The following is a 12,373-nucleotide window of genomic DNA, read 5'->3' on the forward strand; positions in this document are numbered from 1 at the left end:
TTTACAACTCACTACTTGGTTCTATCAGTGTTAAACTGATCTCCTTTCTCTTGACTTCTTTTCCTTGGATATCTTGTTTTTTAGTTTATAAACCAGAGGACAGGGTGTGTTCACCATTAAAAACAAAAAATCAATGTGAACCACTCGGGAGATATTCAATATTCATGTGAAAAGCAGGGTAGAACTATAATTAATTAATCCATTAATTTTGCTCACTTGCAATCTTGCTCGCTTGCTTACTGGCAACACTAAAGATTGGCACCCTACACAAAAGTGGAATATACCACAAAAAGGCATACCTGACACTTGAACAAAGTGTGTTTTAATGGTTATGTGAAGTTTATTTAATTTATGACAACAACAAAAGACCAAGGCAGAGAAGAAGTTGATTGTTGAATGTAATCACCATTGAATTGTGGCAATGTGAACCGTTTAGTTCTGAAGGCTGGTGTAGTGCAATGACTATAGCTGGTCTGGGGAACCTGTGGCCCTCCAAATGTGTTTGGATTCCAGCTTCCATCAGCCACAGCCAGTACAGGGAAATGGTCAGGGATGATAGTTGTCATCCAACAACATCAGAGGGCAACAGGTTCCTTGTCCCTGGACTAGAGTATTGGGCTTATATGTGGGAAACTGTAATGGACTGGCTGGATGCAGAGAAGTGGTGAGAGGCACCAGCTGGGGAACCCCACAGAAAAACCCTGGGGAAGAAGGCTCTGAGCCAGGGGATTGGTTATGGGATGACAGTGAGTGGTCAGAGGGAGAAGAGAGAGCAGACTGGGGGGAGGAGGCGTCAGAAACTGAAGAGGTAACAGAGTTTAATGAGCAGGAAGAGTCTGTGGCAGGGAGCAGTCCAAAATCAGAAGCAGAGGCTGGAAAGGAGGGGGTGCCAAGAGGCAGAGATGGGTCAGGCTGGTAAAGAAACCAGGGTATCTTCCCCTCCTGCCGTGACCAGTTCCCCTCCCCTTTGGTCCCTCAGAACCAGAAGAGGTATGAAGAGGGAGGAGCAGAGACAGGCAAGGTAACAGAGTCTCAGGTTGCTTGGGAAGGACGCAGGGGAGGACGCAGGGGAGGAGGAGACAACTGTGGGAAGGCGGGAACCTTCAGTCCTCACAACTGTCTCATAGGGGCAAGATCTACTTAGACGACTTGCTGTGCTCACTAGGCTTGGCCTCCTGAGCCAACTTTAGTTTCCTTGAATAAAGAGCTAACTGCACTGACGCTGTGGGTTCCCTCCACCCCGATCTTCTCCTAACCCCCACTCCTGACAGAAGCTCGGATGCAATCCCCACTTGGCCATGAAGCCCACCAAATGGTACATCCCTCTCTCTCAGTCTCACTTCTCTCACATGACTCTTCTGAAGGTTAAAATCTTGCTTCAAACTTCATGTGGAAAATGAGTAATTTAATAATTATCTTCAAAGGAAGTCTTATTAGTATTTTTGCATTCAAAAATCAAAGCTTCCCCCCCCAAAGTCATTCTTAGTGTAATTCAAAGGAGAATGTTTGATAAGAATAACTAGGCAGAGACCGTAACTCAATGAGCAGAGTAAATGCTTTGCATTTTAAAGATCCCCAGTTCAATCCATGGCATCTCTGGTTTAAAAAAACAAAAAACCAGCTGAGGTAGGAAGGGATGTGGAAGACCTGGAAGGCCACAGCCAGTTACAGAGCAACAATCCCAGGCTAGATAGACCACAAGACTGATTCATTTAACAAAGCTTCATATTTCCCAGTCAGGGTTTTCACAACAACCTAGAAGCTTAGTGCCCCTGGAATCGGAGAACTGACTATATAATGCACATTTACTATCTGTATAATTTATCGAAGGATGAAAACATTTCTGAACAGTAATCTTTGGGATTTTGAAATAGTGGTACCCATGACAACTTGAGCACTTTCCCATTTGTGTTATTATGCATTGCTACATACATTGGCAAGAGTCATGCCTTAGTACAGTAATTCTCAAATTGTTCCATGCTACAATACCATGAGAGAGTTGCTGGGAAACACCTGCACTCTGTGCCCGTGGGGAAGGAAAATTTATTTAAAATCCTATACTGATGGCACTGTAACTCAATCTGGGTTTTTAGGGTGAGGAAGGAGGCTCATAATTGTATTAGATAGGGTGCCATATGTGGTGGAACTGTCCAGTGGTGGAGGAGTTTTGGAACACTATCTTAAATGAAGTTTCACTGATAACAAATGCTCAAAAGACTGCTTATTTTTATGGTTTAAGGACACAAGTGCCCTATAGTTACTGGAGCATTAAAAAACTGGGTCTGACAACTGGTAGGTAGATTGCTGGTCAGAAAGCAGTTCTTTTGTCTTATTGGACATATAGAAAATCTAACTTCTAAATTTTGCAGGACATTTTGCACCCCTGTGACGATATGGAGGGGAAATTGTAAGCAAGCACAATTTGTGGCACTGCACATTATCATCCCTGATCACAAGGTACAATATCCCAGGTGTGTGGAGCTTGAGTCAATAGGAGATAGCTTTAATTCTGATCCTAAAATGGCATATCATTCTCTAATTGCATCTTGCAACTGCTTGCAAACATTTTTATGCAGTTGTTGTCAACCATCCCGATCTAAAATCCTTGCTAGTTCCTGTTTCCTCTGAGTAGAGTGGGGCCGGTTTCTAAGCAGCTGTTTGCCATAGCTGTGGCAGAGAAATGTGATTCCCAGGAGTCAAAATTATAAGGCATGTATTTGAGACACCATCAGTACACATGCACCAATATTTTGAGCCATGAGATAAGTCTTAGGAAAGTCTTCTTTCTGTATATTCACTGAAAACTTGTTCAAACATAGTGGCAGAAGAGAACTGGTTATAATTCTACAGCATCCCAAAACAAATGTAAGATAATTTAATCAGTACTCATGTTCCCTCTTGAAAATGGCTATGTGTGGACCAAAGAATGAGGAGGTGGCACTTCAAGAGTGGAAACAAGATCAAAATCATCACTGAGTAGGCCAGTTCACCTTCATAAATATGAAAGAATACACATATTTTCTCCGAAGAATAAGAAAGGAAGTGCCATGTGAAAAAGCAGATCCCACTGCAATTATTTATTTTTGTATATTCTTTGATACTGAGGCCTACTTCCTACTAGTGAGGTAAATCTGTGTCTTGGCTGTACTGCTTTAGACTTCAAGGGAAAGTAGCAGAATTCTGCATATAAATAAATACCAAACTTTTTAAGCAAACTTTCACAAATAAAACTAATTATCAGGGATAAAAGTTCTAGATTAGCTTTCTCCTTGGCATGTTACATTTTCTATGTACTGGGATATTTATTTATTTACATGAAGGAGCATTTAGTCACATGACATTCCTCCACACCTACACTATGTAGTGATACATCTCAGACACGTAGTACCTGATGACTGCCAAAAGTACCTATATTTTAAGATATATCTCAGAGGGTTGAACAATGCAAATACTGTTCATTTGACCTTTGTCAAATGATGTTTGGGCCATGATTCTGTCCAGCCATGTTTACAATTCAACCTGTTTTGCACATAATCACTCTGCCCTCTTCCAACTTGGCAGCTGAGAGCTTTGTGTAATGAGGGGTTTTTACTTCTGCACTGTTCACAAAACACACACTTAATTCTCCATGGCAACCATCCAGTCATCCGATACAGGCACCATCCCACACAAGTGTTTACTAGAAATATGAAATGCTTTGATGAAAATTACCTTGGGTAGCAGAGAACCAGCAGGAAGCCACCAGTGAGAGGAGGACTCTTCATAGCTTTTCATTGTGATCCTCAGCTCACACAACGCTGGTCTGTCCTTGGATTGGTTTTGAAGCAGTGCACTGTGAATTGGATAAATGAGGACACAACTTTCCAGGCAGAACCAGAAATCTCATTGCCTGAGGCTGGCATCTAGCCCAGGAAGAGATGGGAAAGCTCAGTGGTAGAAAGCACATGCTTCGCATGCAGAAAGTGCAAGTCCAATCACTAGTTTAAAAATGCGCAAAACCAAGTAGCCGGTTATGGGAAGTGCTCAGTACTGACCATTGGCCATGCTGACTGGAGCTGACAGGAGTTGTCATTTTTTAATGTCTTTTAGATGCTCTGTTTTTAATTTTCATAGAACTGCTTTGCTACTTTGTTGCTTGATGGCCTGGGTTGCTTTGGGAGGAAGGGTGGGATAGGAACTTGATAAAGAAAGAATGGCCCACAAAAACTGAAAGGCACCGTGTTGGATACCGCTGGAGTAGGTAATATTGGACTTAATGGGCAAAGAGTCTCATGCAGTATAAGGCAGCTTCCACTGTGTGCTTTCAGGTGCAATTGTTAATTACGTATCCAAAAATGACAGTGAAGTGTTCTGAGGCTGGAAATGCAGGGGCAAGAGGTAGCAAGACAGAATGCATAAAGCCAATATTCAGGGACAAGCTACCAAATGGACACAAAGGCACATAGCACAACCCTGATGACCAGTTTTTCCGAAGCATCTTTGAGAGAGATCTTGCTGAGCAGAGAAGCAACAGATGGGGAGGTGTGCTTATCCCTTTTTCCACCGGCCTCTTTTCCTCCACTACCATCACTTCCAAAGCTGTTTTTCCCTGCACAGTTTGGAACTCCGGCAAAATTGCTTAAAATTCCACTGAATTTTAATATGCAGTTTTCAAGTCAGGAAGCTGCTAATAGCAACAGAGGTCCTGTGACATGTATAATTATGAGTTATTTCAGAATGCCAAGAGTCTGTAGTACAATCCTTGACTGTCCACTTGAGACTGCAGGTAAGGGGTTACAGGTTTGAACGTTCCCTGTGTGTTTTTGTGCCTGTGAACGCACAAGTATGCAATTTCTATCTGCAGTTTGAAGAGACCCTGTCTGGGAAAGACTGACCTATGAATTATTTCTGCACATTTGAATCTGACTTCACACTGGCTGAATCCTCTACATCAATGGCAAACTCCTTCTATGAGGTTGGACCCATGTGTATCCAAAATGGCACCAGCCATTGGCAAGGAGGTTATTAACAGGCTCAGGGATATCTCAGGTTTTGCAGAATTGCAGCAATTTTTAGAAAATAAACTGTAAGAGAGGAGAAACCTCAGAAACAGCCAAATGAGAACTGAACCATGTTTAGGGGACACAGAATGCTAATGGTTGAGGGTGGGACAGTAAACAGGGGGTGGGCAGGTGGAATGGAGACTAGCTGGAACACCAGATACAGGCAGTCAACCCTGCAACATTTTATTATTGCAGGTCTCGCTTGTTCAACCAGAATTGATTATAGAATGCCCTGAAATTAGAAGCTTGAAGCTGGGCTCATTTCCTCACAGAGCTTCATTTTTTTTAAATTTTCATGTTCATCTTCCACAGCGCAAGAAATTTGTAATGATTTTTAAAAAATTTTTTGAAGTTAAATGTCTTATCAGAACTTTAGAATTGCTGAAGACATGTAATGCTTGTTACCAAAAATAAAATGTCTTATCCAGAATATGACTGGGAAGAGGAGAGGGACTGTTATAAGAGGATAATTCTAGTTTATTATTCCTGTAGTATTCTCTCATCTGTAGATACCTTTTAGGGCTCCCCCCACCCCACTCAGCAGGGGTCTAATTGTTGTTTGGATGTGAATGTACGTTTTAGCTTCTCCAAAATTAGTTTCCATTCAGTACAAATGTTCTCATTAAGAAGACATTTAACATGAGAAGAATATAAATGAAGAGATTTCTGCTCACTAAGAAGGGTTTTTGTACTGATCAAAGGAACTGTGAAGCAATACACACTATAACACTTAATCTTTAGCATTTCCAGAGCTCACAGCTTTAGTTCTTTAGTCTTTCTGCAATAATTAGATGACCTAATGTCTTTTTATAACAACCCCCATAAGAAACAGTGATCACTGTGGTATTTCATGAAATGTTAGTGTCTGTATGATGCACCCTGCCTTTTAGAAACCAAAGGACAACTTTGTTGTGAAGTGAAAGGCTTAATATAATATAATCTCATTCAAATATATAATATAATCTCATATAATCTCAAGTAATATAATATAATCTCATTCAGAGTATGCCTCTTCTTCTTCTTCTTTAAAAAAAAAATAGTAGCTAAGTGTTCACCTTTGTGCATGTCTCGGAAAGCTTCTTTCTTCTTCCAACAGTTGTGTGCATAATTCTACTCCAGCATCTCAGGACCTGAAACTGACTAAAACAGGATGTTGTAGTTAAGGTTTTCTGACCAGTTCTGCCTACAACAAGGTGGTCCGGTTGAAATTTTAGCTTAATACATAACACTCCTAAGCTGTGGTGTCTGTTCTACAGAGAATTATGGAGCAGGATGTTACAGCATCAGGGGTGTCAATCAGGTTTTATGGACAAACAACACTTTTTAAAACAATGAACCTGACCGCTCAGCCTTGTCACTTCCTGTTATCATTATCCAAGAAAAGCAGGGCATGCAACAAATTGTTTTTATTTTCAGTGTTTAAAAATATTTGGGTCTGGGCTGCAACGGTATAAAATAATGGCTACGCTACAACTGCTCTGTTTTGCAACTGGGCCTAGGATGCTGCCTTACACTGCTTCAGACCATTGGGCATCTAGCTCAGTATTGCCTACACAGGCTATCAGTAGCATTCCGGGATTTCAGATGGAGTCTCTCCCAGTTGTACCTGGAGCTGTGGGGGATTGAACCAAGGACCTTCTGCATGTGAAGGAGATGCTCCACTACTGAGCTACAGCCTTTCCAACTTCCCTATTATGGCCTGGAAAAGAAGCCTTGGCAGTGGCTGCCATAATTTCCAAAGTGGTTCCCATATTAGTTTTCCATCTGCCTTGTCGTTGGTGCCTTTTAGTGGCACAGTGGTGGAGGCAAGCCCCCAATTTGTCTGCTCACTACAATAGACGCATGGAGGTCTATGCAACTGAAGGTATTGTGCAACTGAAGCTACCAACCCATGTTACAAGCATCCAACTTGCAACTACTACCATGCAAATGCTTGTAATGGCAGGGGCACCTGGTGCCGACTCTGCTGACATTTTTGTGCTAGATTAAGACTGCTTAGGACACAGGTGACACTGTGGTCTCTAAACCACTGAGCCTAGGGCTTGCCGATCAGAAGGTTAGTGGTTCGTATCCCCACGATGGGGTGAGCTCCCATTGCTCGGTCCCAGCTCCTGCCAACCTAGCAGTTCGAAAGCACGTCAAAGTGGAAGTAGATGAATAGGTACCGCTCCGGCGGGAAGGTAAACGGTATTTCCGTGTGCTGCTCTGGTTCGCCAGAAGCGGCTTAGTCATGCTGGCCACATGACCCAGAAAGCTGTCTGTGGACAAACGGCGGCTCCCTTGGCCAGTAAAGCAAAATGAGCGCCGCAACCCGAGTCGTTCATGACTGGACTTAACTGTCAGGGGTCCTTTACCTTTACCTTTTTAAGACCTGCTTGTCAAGGCTTTTTTTGAACTGAGAACACAACTTTCTATTTTTGTAAGCAGCTGGATTGGCTCAAAATATTTTTTTATGTTTGATTTTCAGTTTTTATGTATAAACATTACATCTGCTCCATTTCTTAGGTTACTTGTTAATTTACTTTAAACCCACACTGAGATATTAAGATGAAGACATACTTGCTTAATTGCCAAATAAAGTTCCCAATGGAAATCCTACTTATATACATGGGTTTGACCATAGTCATTGCATACCTTGCCTACGGTATTCCCCACCTATAGAAAGATGTTAGTATTTTTCCTTGGTTATGCTTGTCACCAACTCACTTGGTTATGCTTGTCACCAACTCACAGCATGAGTACAATAGAAGCATGCTTTACTTTGGCAACCAATCTCTTTGTCTTGACACCTGACCTTGGTACTGTGCCAAAACCAGAATAGTTAAAAGTTGCTAGATTGATTGATTGATTTACTCACCCACTCACACTCAAACAGCTTTTTTCTCTTCAAAATCTTGGCTATTGAATGTTGTGATGTTGCATGTTAAGAAATAAATGTAGGGTTTTTTCCCCATTCCCCAGAGAACTCTACACAATTACATTTTCCCAATATTTATCTGAAACACGCTCACCATCTGTCCCCACTAAACTAGTTTTGTTGTAGTAACATCCTGTCATATTCTCTCAATAACCTCTAGTTTACTGTCTTTAGTTGCTGTTGGAGACAGGCTTGCTGCAGATACCCAGGGATAAACTTAGCATTTCCATTTTAGTACAGCAACGCAGATGGAATACACTGGATGTTGAAGTCTTAAAGGTATCAAGATATGATACACCCTGGTTTCACAGGCTTGTGGATTTTCATTCTGGATAACCTTAGGCAGTATTCTTCTATCATTTGGACAATGAAACTTTTATCATTTGTTTGGGGTTTTTTGTATGTATGCAACTGGACAGAAATCACAGGAAATGTCATGTAACCAGGCATCTCTCTGCATCAAGGATGGCATGAAGATTCTGAGATGGCTGCAGCTTGCTCAGAAGCCATCAGAATGCAAATCAAAGCCAACAGACTGCCACACACCCAGTGTAAATCCCAGTCACCTGGTCAGTCTGGACCCTAAATCTGTTGCCCCAAACATCCCTAATTTCATTGTGAAATAGATTGTGCCTTGAATAACAATATTTAGAAGATGCAAGGATAAGCAACCAGCAACCAGAATGCACATTCAAAGTATGAATGACAAGAACAAAATAAACATTATCTAAAGAGCTCTGCTTCCTTCTTTGGCTGCTTGGTTATGAAAGTGAGAAGAAGTGAGTTAGAGGGTCACTGGTTGTGGGCAGATAGTATTATTTAGCATGTATATATGGATCTTTTCCAGAAATATAATAATCAGAACAGATTTTCTTTGTCAACTATGGTAATTAGAATTAAAGATCGGTGTAAGTTGCTGAATCTTGTTAAGAGCACAAACTTGCCAGTGTTGAGAGTTGATAAAAATAATATTCAGATGTATCTAATTAATAAAACTACGAAGCTTAACACAGGACTTTTTAACACCTTCTCAAACTTCAGAGAACTGATTTGTACAGAAAAGCAGTCATTTTGTTCTTTGGGGGGGAAATTATGCATACTTCATGAAGTGATTAGATAAAAGATCATTCTGTTTTGTGGCTTCACAATAAATATTGAGACTGTTTAAACAATCTTGTTTTGCATGTAAACAACAGCAGAAATTATATTTCAATATCTATACATATGATTTCAAATTCTGGCTTGTTAAAAAAGTAGACATTGCCAAAACAAATTGCCAGAACACATACATAAAAGGCAGTATAATATAAAATGATTTCCTTAGACAATTTAAAATCATTTTTAAAAATCTGTTGGTTTGGTTTAAAATGTGACTTTATGGCTATTGAAATGATCTATTAAAGAACAAGGAATAATGGGTTTAAACCCAAAGACATATATGGAGTGGTGGCATAATAAGATGCTAAGTACTTTTGAATCTTACTCATTTCTACAGAAGAACATATTTAACTGGTGATGGCAATCTCTGGAACATTAAGTACTTAATTTTGGCTGGGTTGTATCCTTTTTTCTTTCTTTTAGACCTCTGACATGCTGATTCTGGGTATCTGATAGATGCAAATTGCATAGTATTGTCAATGCAGAGCCAACACACAAGACCAGCCTAAGTCAATAAATAATAATAATAATAATGTTTTAGCTGTTTCTATTTTAGTTGTAATCTACCTTAAGTTCAATCAGAGGAAAAGAAGGGATATAATAATAAATCCATGTGGGCCTTCTTTTTTGCTCCTCTCTCGTTTCTTTCCTGCAAAAGTAATAATCCAGGTACTACTTCCCACACTTCAAATTTGTACTAAAATGCTGAAGCAGGGCTAGTGCAAGAAGTTGCCACATATGCATATGTACTCACTCATTGACTTGCTGTGCCAGCAGTAGGTGGGTAAGGATGGGCCTAAACATGTCACAAACCATGACATTGTGATGGATTTCCATTCACTTGTAAATATGCCAGAACAAATTGTAAAAATTTGGATGTCACTTATGTACACTGTTACTGAAGAAAAACAATGCTTAGAATAGATTCCCCCCCCCCTCTTGGGATCACATAAAACGTAGCATCACTTAGAATTTCTCTCTCACACTGAAATATATGTATTCTAGAAACACGTGTTGCTGCAGCATATACTCTTTTTGATATAGTTTCATACAAACTGCTGCCCCACCTCTCAAACAAAACAACACAAATTTGGTAAACAAATACCATTCATTTAAAAAATGAAGTTGTAGGGTTTCACAAAACAGTAATTTATAGTTAAGAGACTGAAGGTGCAGGATTGGTGAAACTGTCCCAGATGCTGCCACTGACAAGTCCTTTTCCAAGCAGTTCCTTGTGCATTTTCATACGAATCTCTGGACTTGACAAAAGCGCCTTTATCTGATTCAATTTGGACAACAGGGCCAACAGTTCTCTGTGCAAGGCTTGCTTTATTACATCTGCTTCATGGCTCTTCCCTAGAGAGGAGGAAAATGATACATTTTTGCATATGAGTAATTGTTGCCTAAAATGTTATGGAACGAATAAAAAGAGATGCCATCGATTGGAAAAAAAAACCAACAAGTTTGCCCTTATGCATCTTTTAAATATATAAAAAATGTTATGTTTAGCCAAAAATATAATTTAAGGGTGCAAATGTTACTTAGAAATGAAGCATAGTGATACAATATTCATGAACAATTCCCATTCTATTGGGTAACAGTAGCTATGATTAATATTAGTAGTGACAATTCCATTCAACAAAATGTCTTCTTTTGTACTTCAAGTAAACAGTTGTCCAGTTCTGCAAAACAAAAATTAATGGCATTGTTTCCAGTTTGGTTAGCCCATCTTCCATTGGCCATTTGTTTTGTATCCACAGGGCACACAAAGAAAGCAGTGGAGATTCATATATTTTTTTCTGCAGCTGAGAACACAACGAAGCTGGCACTTTAGTAGTAAGATCTCTCCATCCTTCTGGCCCTCTCTGTCTTGCCGTCTTTCCCTTCATTCAGTAGTTTGTTTTTTATTCTTATCAGCCTTGATATTTGTTATCATGAAGCTCTGTAAATTAGCATCGCTCTGTTCAGATGAGGTGCCTGATAACAGACAATCACAAATCCCAACTCAAGTCAGCCAGGATAGCTCGGCAGAGCTGATCCAGGGAGCAGAGTCGTGGGTATTTGTAGCTGGATCATGCCTTCTTGGCCTCCTTCAAAGCACTCATTTTCTATTGTCATTCTCACTTTCCTTGCAATTGCCAATGGCTGCTTCCTCAGTTTTCACTGGGCTTTCAAAATCAGTCAGTCTATTTTTGTTTTGGGTTTCTTCTAGGTACTGCTGCACCGCCTTGAGGACTGCATTCTCCACCAGCCTTTTGCTGAGGCTCAGCAATTCTGCATCATCTGGCTCTGCCCCTTTCTTTTCACCTACACACCACAACAGAAAAAATCAGTAAACCTGTGCAGGTGGGGAAATGGCATGCAGTGCACATCTATTGGTACTAGCTGCTCAGTCTCACCTAGTTGTGATCTGCAAGCTCACCCAAAGCCATCTGAATGTCTCTGTTTACTTTCAACTCCAGGAAGTCCCTCTAAATAGAAGCATAAAGAGGCTGCTTTCTCTCCTTTGTTTTTCTGTGCCCTGACCTTTCATGAATCTTAGTTGTTTTGTTGGCCTGTTTTGCTCTTAGATTCCTCCCAGTTCCAAATGCTATCCAAATCCCAGTTTACTCCTTGACAATCACTTTGAAACAGCAGGACATAAAACTATAAATCTTGGTGTGGTGAATAATCTGGGAACAGCTGATGCTGCCCTATTGCTGAAGGTAAGAGGGTGTGGCCCTGATCATAAAGAAACTACAATAAATACTTTTTAAAACCCACAACCAGCAAAATCTGTTAATGTTCTAGTGTGAATACATTTCTACAAATAATATATAAACTGAACTGGCAACCAAAAAATCCCAGAGCTCTTATCAGATTTTTATATTTCTTTCATATTAAATCCATAAATCAATGACATAATACATAAAACACCCTATTAGCTACTTTCCAATATTTATTTTCTCACCAAACTGTATCTTACACATTAAAAAATTGAGAAGTCTGTTGAGCTCGGTGAATTCAAACTTGGCTATGAAACTAACAATACCGTCTGTGTATTTATGTTTTTCATTTTTAAAGGGGACATTTGTTTTGCTTTTTGATTGCTGTATTGCTAACGGGTTCAAAATCTCAGTTAAATGCATCTATTGTGGAGGACCACTGACTGCCTCTCTAAACCCTGGAGTGAGAGACAGAGCAAACAGAGTGTAATATGGCAACTGCAAGGTATATAAAAGGATGCTACAAAAGACTAAAGGACAGAACAAACTTT

The 12,373-nt window shown here is 40.2% G+C and overlaps 1 protein-coding gene across 2 annotated transcripts in view; it reads right to left on the reverse strand.

The window, feature by feature from the left end:
* Window positions 1-10,206: 10,206 nt before the first annotated feature.
* AKAP7 (A-kinase anchoring protein 7) overlaps window positions 10,207-12,373 on the reverse strand; it is an 84,570-nt gene continuing 82,403 nt past the window's right edge. The window contains exon 8 of one of the 2 annotated variants that reach the window (XM_082216143.1): window positions 10,207-10,473. In XM_082216143.1, coding sequence (XP_082072269.1) covers window positions 10,274-10,473 — 200 coding nt within the window. In that variant the 3' untranslated portion in view covers window positions 10,207-10,273. Of the gene's footprint in view, window positions 11,425-12,373 lie in introns of both variants that reach the window. The other variant, XM_082216142.1, reaches the window with a different exon arrangement.

The sequence above is a fragment of the Podarcis vaucheri genome, assembly GCF_965113315.1.
Source record: "Podarcis vaucheri genome assembly, chromosome: 3".
In the NCBI taxonomy this organism is placed as follows: domain Eukaryota; kingdom Metazoa; phylum Chordata; class Lepidosauria; order Squamata; family Lacertidae; genus Podarcis; species Podarcis vaucheri.